Source organism: Mirounga leonina, unplaced genomic scaffold (assembly GCF_011800145.1).
Source record: "Mirounga leonina isolate KUSES-001 unplaced genomic scaffold, KU_Mleo_1.0 Mir_95, whole genome shotgun sequence".
NCBI classification, from domain to species: Eukaryota; Metazoa; Chordata; class Mammalia; order Carnivora; family Phocidae; genus Mirounga; species Mirounga leonina.
Genome location: NW_023270865.1, coordinates 8,667,660 through 8,684,004, shown reverse-complemented (window position 1 = coordinate 8,684,004; position 16,345 = coordinate 8,667,660). Strand labels below are relative to the sequence as shown.

At 44.2% G+C, this 16,345-nt stretch overlaps 1 protein-coding gene across 2 annotated transcripts in view; it reads left to right on the top strand.

Annotated features, from left to right (window-relative positions):
• The window catches only part of CTNND2 (catenin delta 2), an 893,404-nt gene that overhangs the window by 504,972 nt on the left and 372,087 nt on the right, over positions 1-16,345 (top strand). For both annotated transcript variants that reach the window (XM_034998887.1, XM_034998886.1), the window contains exons 6-7: positions 47-219; positions 13,907-14,480. In XM_034998887.1, coding sequence (XP_034854778.1) covers positions 47-219; positions 13,907-14,480 — 747 coding nt within the window. The remainder of the gene's footprint in view (positions 1-46; positions 220-13,906; positions 14,481-16,345) is intronic.

The following is a 16,345-nucleotide window of genomic DNA, read 5'->3' as shown; positions in this document are numbered from 1 at the left end:
CTTCAGTGGGGCTGTCACTTACTGCTCTAAATGACTTTCAATGCAGGGCCCAGCCTGCTCTCCCAGAGTGCACTTCAGCTCAATTCCAAACCTGAAGGGTCCTTCCAGTATCCGGCCAGCTACCATAGCAACCAGACCCTGGCCCTGAGTGAGACAGCCCCTTCGCAGCTCCCCGCCCGAGGCACGCAAGCCCGAGGTGCGGGCCAGACCTTCAGCCAGGTACGTGTGGGGATGGGCGCCTCTGCTGTGTTGGTCCCTGGGCTCCGAGGGAACAGGTGGGGAGCAGGGCTGTGAGCCGCCTGTGATGTTCCCTCCTGCCTTTCTTAGGCATGCCCCATAACTTAGGAGAGATGCCTCCAGGGCTGTGAGGGAAGGACATGAATAATAAAATATGATTATTGAGTAACACTGAATTGTAGATCTTTGCTTGAGGAGTGTCTGTGAATCACTCGGGCTGTATCCGCTTTGTACGTGCTGATCTCCGTGAATGTGTGTCTAGTTACTATTCTGTGTCTCTATGGGACATAAATATGACATGCGTTCTGAGTTTGTGAGGGCACCTGGGACAAATTTTTTTCTCCTAAAAAAAAAAATAAAAAGCATGAAGTTATTCTTTGGGCTTCCTCATATCAAGGAACGTAGCATTAATGCATAATCGAGTACACAGAACTCTTCCGAAGATAACTGTGTTTAGAAGTAGTTACTCTTTGTCAAGTGTGATTTTGAAATGTGCCTGTAATTCTTTAAAGCGTGCACTTGGCCCTGTGGTTTCAGAGCACAGATTTATCAGGTGCCGTTAAGATCAGCTCTTGGTAAATGAAGTAGCTACTAACCTGAATTCTTTCTTTCAAGAAAGATGTAAATGTGGTTTACATGCTAATTTGGGGGTGCAGGCTATATTGGATCGACCCACCAGAATTAATATCTTGTTTTTTTAAGCTGGTTTAAATTTACTTTAATCTCTGTGTTTTTGCTCCTGGAATGAAGAACCCACAACCCTGAAAGTATCCCTATCAGCTGATGGGCTTAACTTCATGCTTTCTGCATTAATGCATAGTACCTCTGCCAGGAAGCCTTCCCCAGCCACTCTACCCATCCTGGGCTCCTTTAACAATCAGACCTGTCCATCGCTATCACCAGTTTATTGTTACGATGCATCCAAGAATCTTTCCAACGAAATTAAAATCTGTTTTAGGGCAGGACTGTTTTTAGCCTCTATCAACAGCCCCTAGCCATCCCCACGGCCCCCAAGAAATGTCTGCAGACAGGAGGCAAGGTGAGCTGGAATGGCATAGCACAGTCACCACGAGATGCTTATTTTTGGTGACATGGACACAAGTGAAGCATAAACTGAAAGGTATCAGTGCATTTCAATTATTAAATTATTGCCTCAGCAATGTACTAAAAATATGAGTACCTTCTTCAAGCAACACTCTTGTCCATCTGTGGCGTTGTGACTTTTACCTTCTTGTGATGCCAAGCTATAGGATATGTGAATAAGAGGGAGTGGTAAATAAAACATTCCACGGAGAACAATGGCTTGTTCCCCTGTTGTGGTCCAGTGTGGACCCTGGTTCAGTGCATCTGTTTGGATGGAGAATGGAGGTGTGTGGGGCTTGAGAGGGATGGTCCCTGAAGTCACTGAGGGCAGGTCACATACACAGAGGCGACCCCTGGAACTCAGTACTGTTTCCCAGATCCAGGATCACTGTTCTATAAAAGCACCGGTCTGTCTTACCTCCCTTAAAGAAATGTGAAGGGATCTGTGAGGGAATATCTAAAACTGGTTTTTAATTTATTAGAAAAAAAATTGTATGTACAAATATACATGCATTTATCGTAAACACAAAATAGTCTTTATTGCTTCATGACAGAAGAACATTATATGATGTTTGAAATATTGGGTGTTATTAGCATAGGAAATATCATTAGATTTTTTTTAATCTCATTTTATTTTATTAAAAGATGAAATGGAAGTGATACGATTTTATTCTGTAGGTTTAGATTTTTTTTCTCTCTCGAAAGCATCCTATTCTTGAAAGGAAATATTTTTCTTCTTCTCATCTATACTGACTCTCTTTGACCATGATACACTGACTGGTAGAACACACATGATTTTGAATTCTTTGGAAGCACACGAGTGGATTAGAGCCCTTCTTTATCCTTTTATCTGGCTATACATCTAGATCCAAGAGGCCACATTCAGAAATAAGGAATATTTTATATTCAAATTAACCTATGAAAGCTATGATTTTAGCTTTTACCAATTTCCTAGAACTTCTAAGACATATAGGTAGTAAAACAATAAAGTTCTACCTTTTTTTTTTAAATCTTGAACTCACTTATTACTCATGTTTGGCTTTTTTTTTTTTCTAATATAAATATCTAAGGCTCCTGTAATTTGAGTTGAAAACATTGAATCAAATTTTTTTAAAAATCTGTATTCCCATAGCTGAGCATCATGCAAAATAGAAATGTCAATATAAAATGAAAAATCAGTTAACTTATCAGCTCATCTGTGAGCATCTTGTAAGCTCAATTCACACGTAGCTATGTAACAACTAGCTGTTAAATGTTACAGCAAAGCTTTCTTATTAAATCAATAGCTACCATTTATGGAGCATGTGGAAGTAATCTGTTTGACATGCATCCTCTTACTCAATCCCCACAACAGGGCTATATTAGCATATTGACACTTAAAGACGGGGAGACTCCAGCTCATTGCATTTAGAGATGTTGCCACACACCATTTTAAGGCAGCAGTCATGAAAATGGACACAAAGTCTTGACTGAAGTGAAGTCTAGTGATTCCAGCAGTGTTTCAGAGGTTTCCTTTTATTATTGACCAATTCAATTAAATTCATCAGCAGCTTGAACCTATTAACAGGTCTATAAATGTGGACAAGCAATATGGCAGTTTATCTACTTCCGTGTTGTAGGAGTTCTTCTTGGAGCTAATTCTGTCATCTGCTAATTAGCATGGGAGTAAAATAGTAGAAGCTCAGAATGACAGGATGGGGCCTCACAGTAAAAGTCCGTTTTAAAGTTTAATCAGAAAGTGTAACAAAGTTGTAAAGATATCAAAGCTATGGAATTGAAGTCATCAGAGTTAATAGTTTGAAGACATCTATAAATGTTCTATTTCATGTTCAAGGTGATAACGTAAGTTCGAGGCGAAAGTGACTGGCATGCTCATTTACCCTGGCAGGTGCCTGGATGGAGAAGTCTGAACATTCAAAACAGGGGGTTTTTCTAATCCACTTGATGAACAGGATTGAGGCCACTGGCGAATATCTAAATCTTATTTATTTTACTAAGTGGTGGATCTTGGTACAATGCTTTTAGCTTACTTTTAGCTTTCACGTGCTGCAGTATGAAAGGCATGTTTTCTTGAACACCCCATAGGACCTGTGACTTCCAAATAATGTCAGAGAAGGGTTGAACAAGTAAACCAGTAGGTTTATTCTGCATTTAGCATTATGCCTTGAAATTAGGGAGGCCACATCCCATTCCGATAACATCTCCCTTGTTCAGATCATCTTGGGATGATCCCTCTGTTCTAGTGGTTTTGCTGAGCCCCATGACACATTCTTTTCAACATTCCGAGTGGTATAAAAAGGTCATTTCTTCGAGGCTGGATTAATTTTTAGAATACCTTGTAGTTAGAAAGTGCCAAAAGGGCTAGCAAAGTTCAAATTATTGCCAGCAGATGCCAGACCAAGTTAATAAGGTCAATAACCAATCAACACGAAGTATTTCTTTTTTTTTAGTCTAAAAAATATGTGTAATTCTAAATTAAAGCAAATGGTTTTCTGTCTGGCTCATAAATCATGTCAGAATGCAATTTCAAAGGAGTATCGTGCATGTTCAAAGAATCTAATTTCAATTAAAATTTAAAAAAACTCTAGTTTATTCAACATAATAAGTATTTGTGGAGAGATCATCACCAGCATCACCAGGCTCCACACCAGGCCTCGGCAATGCATGCAAAACCTACAATTGCCCCATCATATCAGTCCGCAGGTAAAACTATAAGGCACAAAAGGTGCAACAAAATATTAATTCTCTGGTGTTACCCAAACTAGAATCCTTGAAAGTCATTCTCCTCAGACTCTAGGTTGAGTTCATGGGGCTGGAAGACACAGAAGGTAAGACCCTTCCCATCAGACCCCAAGGCCTTTCTGGGAAGTAACAATGAGCCAATTTATGTTTATCCATTCCCCCCACCCTGCAAGCTCTGCGCCCCAGCCTCAAACAGGCTGTGTAGGTCATGGCTTCTTCTCCCCCTCCATTCCCCCCTTCTCCCTCCAAGTTAACCTTGGCCTTTGTGTGACTCTCGTGAGGTCCCCCAGTTAAAATAGAGCTGCTTTTCCAGGTATATCTGTGTATCTATGGGTTATTCTTTAATGCATCCAAGATGCTTTGTGTGCCTATTGCATGCCATGAGCTGTCATGTGTTCAGGATGAAGAAATAAAGAAAAGAAACGCAGTCCCCATCCTCAAGGAACCTAAATTCTAGCAGCAGCCATGAGAACTCAGAAAACCGACACCGGAAATAAGTAAATTACATAGTTTGTTAGAAAGTGATGATTTCTGTGAGGAGGATGTGATGCCAACCAGGGTAAGCAGGATCCAAAGTGCGGGATGGGCTGTGACCGGTGGGGCCTTGTGCAGAAGGTAACAGCCGGGAAAGACCTGAAGGCAGAGAGAGAGGCAGCTAGTTGTATGGCGGTCCTGGGGAGAGCAAATGCAGTGGCTCCCGGATGAGGCGGCCTGGCATGTTGACAGAACATTCTGCAAGGAGGCCAAGGTGGCTAAAGCCCCGGGTGCAGGAGTTTTCGAAGGGTTGGGAAACCCAGTGGATATTGTGAGGATCTTGTCTTTTACTCGAGGAGGCGCAGCATGGCCTGACTTATGGGTTGACAGCATCATTCTGTCACATCACAGAAAACACCCTATAGTTAGTTGCAGATGAGTTTCTTCCCATCAGATGGCCTTGCTGCAGGAGCAGAAACCAGACACAGCTGATCTCCGTATTGCAAGTAACTGGCCCAGGGTTCACCAAGCATTCATCAGGCTCCTCCAACCCCAGCCTTATTCTGGATAATCCTTCTGCAGAGGTTGTGGGTAGAGAGCAGATCGAGAAGCTGGCTCTCCTCCAGGCTTTGTCTACTTCTGCTCACATAATGTTTCCTATGGATTGTATGAAATGCTGAATATAAGACTTCCGGCATAGAGGAACCACTCTAGATACGTTGGTCTCTCCCCTGTCCACACATAAAGTAGTCTCACCAAGCACTTTTTCCCTCAAAAAAACCAAAAATAAGTAAAAGATACGAAAGGATGCACCTGTATACAGATACTGGCAGGAGCCTAAAGATTTTAAAACCTCTCTCATGTCATTCAGCAGAACAGAAGTAGTATAAAGGTGTGCACATTTATAATCCTAGAAAAATGCCTGCTTGCTAAGGGAAATGAATTGTATGATAGTTTTGCAAAATAAAACTGGAGAACAGTGGGTAGCCTAGAAAAGCAGTAAGCTTGTTCAGAAGCAACATTGCCCTTTCTTTGTGATCTGGCATTGACTTTTGTGTCTTAAAAGTGCTCATTTAGACTATATCATAGTTATAAATATACCATCTGCTCATTGGTGCCCATGGCCGGGTGTTCTTTGAATTTGGAACATCACTTAAATGGTGTAGTTTCACGTCAGGTCAGTGTGAAAGTCAAGGGGATGGAGAGCTCTGTGGATGGTGGCTCGGTGCACAGAAACCCACATGGTGCAAAGAGAAGCAAATCCCCAGTAAACACCTATGTATTGGCCGTTGAATGGGAAGGGTCATGTGGATAGCTGGGGTGACATCACTCCGGTTTGCTTCATTATGAGCGAAGTTGTTGTTTGGCAATACTTAGGAAGAGAAAAGTCACCAGTGAACTTGGAAAACACAAAATCACAGGGATGTATTTAGTCTAGAATATAGACAGTATGTAACATTTAGAGGAGAAATTGCGCCATTTTCTATACTTTCCTTGACATGTTTGTGGGGAATGGGCAGCTTATTTGTTTTTAAGATAGTTTTCAGATGACCACCTTTTGGAAATCCTTTCTCATTACTCTGCTTTAAAATCTTCCCCCTCCATTTTCTGTTTCCAGTATAAATATATATAATCTGGCTTCAGTAACTGAAACATCTCGTTGCAGGGAGGGTATGTATGTGTGTTCTGTACTAGAGTAGTTCCTCCTCTAAGCAAGTATCTGGCTTCTTAAAGTAAATACTGAATGAACCTCTTGCTGGAATAAAAGTTTCTTGTAGTTTATTTTTGCCAAGGCTTATTGAGTTTTTTAGGAAAAGTTGCCACCCAGAAATCCCTCCTTATATATTCTATAAGATAAATTTATATAAGACATGTCATTGTTTTCTTTTTCTGTTTTTTTTCCATTGGTAGAGGCTTTTTAAAAAGAATTTTATTTATTTGGGGGGGGCGTGTGAGCAGGGGTAGGGGCGGGGGAGGAGCAGAGGGAGAGGATGAGAGGGAATTTCAGGCAGACTCCCCACTGAGCAGGGAGCCCAATGCAAGGCTCAATCTCACAACCCTGAGGTCATGACCTGAGCCGAAATCAAGAGTCGGACACTTAACTCAGCCACCCAGGCGCCCCTCCATTGGTAGAGCTTTTTAATGGCCATATGAAATACTCTTCTGAATATTTATTGATAATGACCCTAATCATACCTTTATTTAAAGAGAGGGCAGAGGGTAGGAAAAACCATCACCCAGGATGCAAAAATCCATCCCACCTGGTTTGTACTAGTGAGTGAAAAACTCTGGGAAAATAGATCCACTAGCACCTCCTTCTCACTGCAGTGACAGGGCTGATAGGTTTGCAAGAGCACCCGCTCCCTCGCACGCTCTCTCTCTAATTGTGGGATACTCATGCAAAAAGAAAGCAGTGAGGGTGGTCTCCATTTTTGTCTCAAAGATTATAGCTCTTATGGCCCTTTTAATTGAGTTGTTCTCTTCTGGGGAAGGAATTCTTCCAAACTCCTTGGTTTTTCAATTAAGTTTACTTTGCTCTGGGCACTACCTTTCACTGTAGTACAAGGTCACCGCCAGGTAAACCCTGCCCTTCTGTCCTCATCCAGCAGTGATGACTCCAGGGACAGTGTGAACTGTGAACGGAAGCTGTCTCTTTATGTTTCATGTTAGCTTTTACCAAAACCAGTGCTCCTCAGGGGAATTGCTAGACAAGGCTCTTGATTATTTTATTTGGCTATTTCCAAAATCAGACCTTTCTCACAGCACGAGGGTTTTCTACCTTGGGACTTATTTTAAAGAATGGCATTCCTTCTAAAGTCAATTTCAAAAGAGAAGATACCAAATTGGGGGAGCAATGATTGTAGTGTTTAAGCAAGTGCATTTCATCCCAGGGAGTAAGTTCAAGGGCACAAAACTTATTTGGGAACGTAGATTCATTTTAATTGGGTTGCACTATAGGAACATTTCAGACAATAACTAAATGAGACTGTTTTGCATTCGGAGGCATGATTTCTTCTCACTTCCAAGTTGTGAGGGTAAAGGACTTCGTCCACCTGAGTGTGCAGACTCATTCTAGGAAAGTTCTACATGCTCTCAGGTGTTTTAATCAACAGCATGTAGCCAATATTTCTAAATCATGTTACCGGCTTGTTCTGGTTTAGAAATGGATTTCTTCGAAGATGTCATCTTAAAGCCATGTCCTGTTTTTTTAGTATTTAAAAGCTATTCAAGCTTCTTAACTCATCAAACAAATAGTCTTCAGTCATTGCTTTTATTTTCTTAGTTGCATTCTCTCAAACAGCCTCCCACCCCCTTGCTCATCCAATCAATGTCATCTCCCGGAGTTACTGCTCTTCCGTGCCTGGACTGGCTCACCCTGTTGCCTCTGTCTTCCTTTGAAACATGCTCTCCAGCTTTGCCTCTCGTGACACTGTTTTTGCCCAGGACCTCCTTAGCCACCACAACAGGACTATCTGCGCCATGAATTATTAGCTTCACCAGTCTGATGGTAATCCCAAGAAAATGAAAGCGATGGAGACAGCTGGTGGGGGAACAGACAGCTGACCCCCCAGTCATCAGGCTCCCTCGGGGAAGCCATGGAACAGGGAGTCCAGTTGCCCATTCCTGACAGTGTTGGCCCAGCTGCCCAGCATTCTGGGCAAATATTCCTCCTGACCCAGAGTTAGGGGCCTCACTGACAATTCCAGGAAACTTGGCAGGTCTAAATACATCTTCACGAGGACTGCCCATGAATCACAGACCTGCTTTATAAAATGTAGTGTTTACTGAAGTGACATGGCTTACTCATGATTTGAAGTCAAGGCTCATTAGACAGCCCAGGCTGTCAAGTCTTTTGTTAACTGGCTGCAGCATAGTGGGGTTTTGTGTGATTTTTGTTGGTTTTTTTGGTTTGGGTTTTTTTTCTTTTTGTTCTTTTGTTTTGTTTTGTTTGTTTTGTTTTGTTTTTTGGTACTGCCCAGCCTCCCAAGAATGAGGATTAAATAAGTTTCTGAGTTTGGAGAATTATTTCCCCATGTCACTCCATGCCCCATCCCTACTCCCTAGACAGAAGGTAAAATGTGAAGGGATGAGGAAGCAGCTCTGCTCTTTGTCGAGGCCAATGCCACATTCTGGTCCAAGAGTGCCATATTTTCAGGGCCTCAGACTTCCAGAGAAGAACAATGTCTTAACTGTAGGCCTGGTATTATTCTGTAAAAATTACAATAGATCTCCAAAATAATGTCAAGGTAAAATATTTCACCTAAAGAGGATTGCAGAGAGGCCTTCAAGAACAGACTCCTCATTTGTACATGGAATACAGCAGGTGCCAGTTAATGGTTTATTGAGTGAGGGAATGCATTAATGAATGCATGGATCTTGAATACTGTTGGTTAATGAGTATTGGGAATAATGTATATATTGCCTAAGTGCTCATTTTAACTTTCTTTGTACTACACTTTGAAAATACATTCTCCCCTTAAACACTTTCATGAAATAGGTATAACTAGCACTCCACAATTACACAAGAGGCCTCAGTACACACACACACACACACATATATGTGTATATATATATATGTACACAAACTCACGCAAACATACAACATACAAATCACAACTATAGCATATTCTGAATCTGCCCCATCTGAAACTTATATGTAAACTATTATGCAGATGAAATATCTAGTTTATAAGAGCTTTGATAAGTTACGTGTATTGTTCATGTCTCATTTTTAAAAAATCCCTACATTTATTTTTTACTTGAGATATAATATACATAAAGTATCCATTGGAACTGGAAGTAATGTTCCATTTTTCTCTTGATGAATTTCTGTAATGGGAAGCAAGGAAGGAAAGACATTTAGTGACCCCCAGACTCAGCCTATTGGAAACTATTTAATCAGAGTGTCTATTTGACAATGTTCTACTTCCCTGTTAATTTCACATAGGTGGGTCTCCTATTTTGGAGGGTTTAGGAAAAACAAAGTAGCCGTTTGGGTTGGTCTGTTCCAAAGAGCTAAGAATGAAGACACTAACAGAAATTGTCCTTCTCAAAGGACAAGACAATATTGGGGCACAATCTGCTCCAAGTATGTAAAAATTTTTATATTATTTTAAGGATCTTATCATCAATAAAAAGATTATTTCAGTTCTTATTGCATTTCCAAATATCCTTAGGGAAGAAGGTATAATAGTCATTAGTTTTTTATTGATGTTGTTGTTTGGGGTTTTTTTAAGGGAAGTTTTGGAACTCTGCCTTTAAAATTGGATTTACAGTTTTATTTATTTATTTTTTTTAAAGATTTTATTTATTTATTTGAGACAGAATGAGAGACAGAGAGCATGAGAGGGAGGAGGGTCAGAGGGAGAAGCAGACTCCCTGCCGAGCAGGGAGCCCGATGTGGGACTCGATCCAGGGACTCCAGGATCATGACCTGAGCCGAAGGCAGTCGCTTAACCAACTGAGCCACCCAGGCGCCCTGGATTTACAGTTTTATAGTGTTAACATACTTTTAAGGTAGAATTGAGCTTCTGTGACAGTGAAGTGGGTGACATTCTATGCATGTTAAAATCTGTTTATATTATTTTTAACCCAGTGACCTAGGTAGTAATAAACCTAGGTCTGAGGCATGGATTTTGTATCCTTAACTGGCTAAGAGTTGCTAAATAAAATCACATAATGGAACAAAACATAACCACAAGAGTGGAAACAAGCTCCCAAAAGACTACTGCTTTTGTCCAATTGATGCTGTAAAAACAGAATTCTCTGTGTAACCAAAGACTCGTTCTTAGGCCCTTATGACTCCATAGCCATTCGAAGGGAGGCTAACACCCCTGGATTATTTATTATAAACTGCAAAGTGGCTTATAGCATAGTCCAGTAAGGTGGGCCACCAGCCACATTTGCCTATTTTAGTTCAAATTAGTTAAAATTAAATATGTGTTAAAATCCAATGCCAATTTTAAGTACCCAATAGGCTCCTGTGTCTAGTGGTTACCATATTGGGCAGTGCAGATACAAAACATTTCTGACATGAACAATACCAATCTTAAAGAGCATGTAAATTTTTATTTCTTATGTTTTAATTTTTTTCATGTAAAAAATGGCAAAATTTCACCAAGATGCTACAATATTTAAAAGATTGTTGAACTGGCTGCTAGAGCCTGTCAAAACACCTGGAGCTGATATGGCAGTTCTCAAAACTTCCACAGAGTTGGGGGCCCTTTAAGGAATCTTTCGAGACAATAATATTTAGCATTTAGTGCTCCTGAAACTAGACGTTCCAACAGATTGAAAGGGACATTAAACGTGTGCTGAGTGTGTTCAGGGTTTTCCTAGGACCCACATCATTCTAATGTTTAAATCCTAGAGTTCTACTTAGCATTGCTTTAGTTTATATCGGTATACTTTAGTATTTGTTTATTAAAAATTATGCAACTTGGCAGTGATATCATTAATGTCACATAGGGCTATTATTAATGGTATATATGCAAGACATAACACAAAGTATTCGTTCTGTTATGAGCAGGGACTCTCCTTAGAGCCTCTGGGGTTCTCTCTCCTCCTTCTGCTCCTGTAGGAAAGGTTTAGAGAAAATTCCCGTCGTAGGCTTTTCCGCCACTTGTCAGCTGGGTTCTGCACAGCTGAATGTACCTCAGGCCCCAGGAGAGCGTCAGAAGAAAAGCGAAGGGAAGAAGGTCCCTGTCTGCTCTAATGGTGGTTCTCATATCAGCCGGCATCCGCCTCCCCTGGGAAGCTGTTAGAAATGCAGGCTCTCAGGCTCACTCCAGACCCCGGAATCAGAATCTCTTCTAGATCGGGGGCTTGTCAACTAGCAAGCACCATAATCACCTTTAGAACTTGTTAAAACAGCTCCCTGGGCCCCTGTGTCAGAATCTCCAATTCAGTAAGAGTGGGCTGATGCTGATTGCAGGCAGGGACCACACTCAGAAAACTAGTGCTCTAGGGAGAACTTGTTCTCCTATATGGTTGCACATTGGAATCACCTGGAGAGCTTCCTAAAAGCCTGCTGCTTGAGTCCCATCTCCAGAGACCCTGAATGGCTAGGGTATAGCCTGGATACTGAGATTTTTTAAAAAGCTCCTCCGCTGATAATACCCAGTCAGGTTCAAGAAGCCCAGCCTATACATTTCATGCTCAGAACTTCTACTGGGATGGAAGCAGCATTGGAAGTAAGCAGGTGCCTTCTGACTCTGGATGATGCCGGAATATATCTCGGGGCTCAGGATGAGCTCACCGGTTGAGCTCACCGGTTCTATCGAGCTTCTCCACCATCCTCCACACATAACCCCACCCCCACCCCATCCCAAAGATTTGGGATCGGCTTTATTAACTATTCCTTTATTCCGCAAATATCCATGGTATCTCTACTATGAATCAGGCCTTGCTCTAGTGTCTGGAGACACCTTATTGGGAACAAAGTTATGGCGTTTACATTTTACTTTCACTCCTGTTAAATTCAAAATAATTGCTCAGTGGTGTTAAAAGAAAACTAGAGCTGGACGGTAAAGTGGTGACTACAGATTTTATTCAGGGGAGAAAAAAAACTACTATAGTAGAGGAAAAGAGACCTCGGTAATGAACTAGGCTCAGTCCTTATTTCAACAAGGAGAAGTGGGATTTCTGGCCAAGGAGCAGGGTGCAGTCAGTGGCAGAAAATTGCTAAGAGGAAACATCAGGGGTAGGGGGCTCTGACTAAACCTACCTCACAGGATTCTTGCTGAAGGCAAGCCCCCTGCTGAGAAGGCACCTGATGGGCAGTGGGGCAGGAGGAACCAGGTGGGACCTGCAGGGTGATCCACCATGGACTGTGGGAGCTTCTGGCTAAACTGACTCAGCAGGATTCTTGCTTATACCAGACAATGCGGAGATGAACTACAGAAGCTCCCCAAACCAGGGGCTCATTGAGAAGAGAGTTCAGAGGAGCCTGACTAGAGTTTGGTCCAGGAGAAAATCTTTGTCAGTGGACTGATATAAAATATACACAAATAGGTAAAATACGTGCATCACATATACATGCACACACACATACACACACTTTATCTCCTTTCATCCCACTGCCCTTAATAAAGGATTTTGATTTGACTCAAATTAACTCCCTCGGATCTTCCCATGAACCTGATAACATTTCCAGATAACATTTGGAACACTATGGGTGTGCGAATGGAGGTGCCCCCACTGTTATCTGCCAATTGCCATTCCAAAATGGGTGGAGAGGCAGCATTGAAACTTTTAATGGATGGCGTCTGTTGAGTCTCTCCCCCTTCCCTCCATCTTACCCACTTCCTCCTTCCCACTCAGTTCCCACCCGTAATTTCAAAACCTTCCTTCCCAGTTTCTCTCTCTCTCTCTGCGCACAATCCCAACCCCTTTTCACACCAGCCTGCTCTCAAAAACCTTTCTGCTCCCGGGAAAGCCTGGAAGATCCCAGACCTCCTGCCCAGAAGTGGTTGACAATGTAGTGTTTTCATTCGAATGCAAATTTGTCTCTGGACAAGATTCAAGGAAAGTGCTTTCCCCTCCAACGGTCTCTCCAGCTCCACCCCAGCCCTTGTTGTCTTTTGTGTTCTTGTAAATAAATGAGAGGCAACTGGCTTTCAATTTGAAGACACAGCTGCAGGGGGCTCTTAAAAGCCAGCTAGAGAGAGAGAGGGAGAGAGAGATGCTGAAAGATTTGTTGCCCAGCGTTAAAATCTAGAAGAGGGAGGCTTTTTTAGTCTTGCATTTGCAATTGCTCTGATTCCTCTAGAAATGCTTTATTTATTTTTAATACTGAAAGACCAAGGGTATTTATTTTGACTTAATAGTTTTTCCCTCCTTTTAACTTTCCTGGTCCAAAACGAAGACTCACCACGACAATAGCAACAGAATAAACTCTGAGAAGTATGTTTATTCTTGATGTTCTCCAGATAAGTATAAAACTTAGCCGATTTTGGAGGTAGAAACTGTATCCAGTGGAATGACCGTGGGGGAGGGGGATGTAGTGCCTTGATTTCTCATCAGAAGGAACGGATCCCGATGGCCCTGCTGGGTGGCCTTTTAAAATCTTGATGTGCCTAATGCGATGCCTCTGCTGTTGCCGAAACATCGTAGATGTGTAAGCAGAACACTGTCCCACTCCCGGGCGCGATTCCCACCCCACTGTCGGCCGTTCCCTCCTGGCGGAAAAGACCCTGCCGGAGAAGATCGAGGGGCGTCTGCGTCCCGATCCCGCGCGCGGAGCCGCCGCCGAGCGCGCCCGAGTTTCCCTCCCTCGCCGGGGGGCCGCGCCGCGCGGGGAAGGCGGGGGCGGGGGGCCCTTTGCTGCCAGCCGGCTAAGCGCGCGTGTTCTCTCCTCTCCCGCGCACAGGGCACCACGAGCCGCGCGGCGCACCTGGCGGGGCCCGAGCCCGCGCCGCCGCCGCCGCCGCCGCCGCGGGAGCCGTTCGCGCCCAGCCTGGGCAGCGCCTTCCACCTGCCCGACGCGCCGCCCGCCGCCGCCGCCGCCGCCGCCGCCGCGCTCTACTACTCCAGCTCCACGCTGCCCGCGCCACCGCGCGGGGGCTCCCCGCTGGCCGCGCCGCAGGGCGGCTCGCCCACCAAGCTGCAGCGCGGCGGCTCGGCCCCCGAGGGCGCCGCCTACGCCGCGCCGCGCGGCTCCTCGCCCAAGCAGTCGCCCAGCCGCCTGGCCAAGTCCTACAGCACCAGCTCGCCCATCAACATCGTCGTGTCCTCGGCCGGCCTGTCCCCGATCCGCGTGACCTCGCCCCCCACCGTGCAGTCCACCATCTCCTCCTCGCCCATCCACCAGCTGAGCTCCACCATCGGCACGTACGCCACCCTGTCGCCCACCAAGCGCCTGGTCCACGCGTCCGAGCAGTACAGCAAGCACTCGCAGGAGCTGTATGCCACGGCCACGCTCCAGAGGCCGGGCAGCCTGGCAGGTAACCGGCTCGCTGAGCACTTGCCGCGGCTCCGCCCCGGGTGGGGGACAACCTGGGCGCTTTGCGTTGCAGGGGAGCGTGCAGGACGGAGCAGAGCGCTGGCCTTGAGCGGAACTCGAGCTGGGCGTGTCTGTGGGCCAGTGTGAGGCATCCGCGGGATGCAGAGAAAGCCGGGCCGTCCCTAGGCTACGTTAGTGGCTAAACTGAAATATGCCAGTTACTTCTTTGGGAAGTAATGCAGTCTCTCAAACTAACGTCTCTCAGTCTCCCTCTCTCAGTCTCTCAGTTTCTCTCTCCCTCCTTCTCTCTCCCCAGTCCGAAGACTAAGACATCCATAAAATGAAGTCAAATTTAATAAAGAACCACGCAGACCTGTTGATGATATCCAGAAAAAGAGAAAGCAAATAAAAATTGCAGAAGCTCTATGATCACCTATAGCTACCTCCATTTCGTTGTAGAAAAATGGGCGATTTTCCCAAAGCAGCCATTCAGTTTACATAGATTTCCAGAGTAGTGAGAAAGTAACCAACGATTAATTGCCTTGAATTGTCACTACTTTGTTATGGCTCTAACTTATTCAAATTTTTTTAATATTATGTCTAAATTTAGCTACTGAGAAGAGTAAAAGACTCCCCCATACCCATTGCATTTACATAGTTTCCCACAGTGGGGGAAAAATAACCAGTAATGAAGTCCCTTGAATTTATTCCCTGCTTATTATAGGGACGGAGGGGTTGGGCTGGACTGGGTTTATGATAAGAAACCTGCTTTTTCTCTGCCAATTCAGAGGTGACATTTCTGTGGTCGTTATGCCCATCAAAGACCAGGCTGAGCTGGTGCTTCTCTGCTGGTAGCGCCATCTGCTCAGCTTAAACAAGACACTGTGATTGAAAGACTAATGTTTTGTCTCCTAAAGCACCTGACAATGAACCCAGATTTATTGTTGATTTTTTTTTCCTCTTATGAAAGTATTTGGTAATTGTGCCACTCTAGTAACAGATGCTGTGCTCGTATGTTTCCTTTCTTGACATAAATAGATGACTGTGAAGATAAATAGGATTTAAAAAAAAGGGGGGGAACTTGTTGCATACAAGAGGCAGGTGTCCAGGGTCTGCTTTAATGCAGCACGGTAACTGCCAGTGTGGACCGGCCTGGTATAGCAAGATGCAGGCTGGAATTCCGGTGCCCCCAGATCATGCTAGCTGTGTTTACTGGAATGAAAACTCTCTCTCACGCTCCTTAAGAGACTCTTGGAGGTAGACGATCGTTAATGCCCACCCAGCGACTGTGCCAAAGTAAGGACTCAGGATTAGCAGTCTGGACGGCAGAGGTGGCTAGGAGACACACGTGGAAACTTTTGTATACAGAAGTTTGGAAACTTCGTTTTATACATTTGTGAAATAAGTTGCTAGATCAGTCAAGGAGTGGGGAGCCAGCTGCAGAGCCTGTAGGTGACCTAAACTGCCCTCCTTGCCCTTCTCAGTGGCCACAGGGGGAGGAGCCTGAGCCCCAGAGAGCCCCGTGGCTTGCCAACAGCCACTGCATTTCCTGTGCAAACCTGGGGAAAGAAGCCAAGAGCTTAGCTCCCAACTCTTTCTCCTGCTGATTATATGGCCTAAACGTGTGCTTGCTCCACTCAGTCATCTTAGTGAAAATAGGGAGTATGGGTCTGTTGGAGAGTGGGGGGAGCGTGAATGGGGCAGAAGGAAAGCCTCGCTGTTCTTTATGTCACTGAATTTAGGAGGAGGTTTTAAAAGTAAATATGAGGTGAAAATCACTTACTCTCTGTAAAACCTTGAACGACTGTTACTGAGGGTTTGATGTGTGTGTGTTTGGGGATAGGGAGGTGTTGGCCAGGAAGAGGC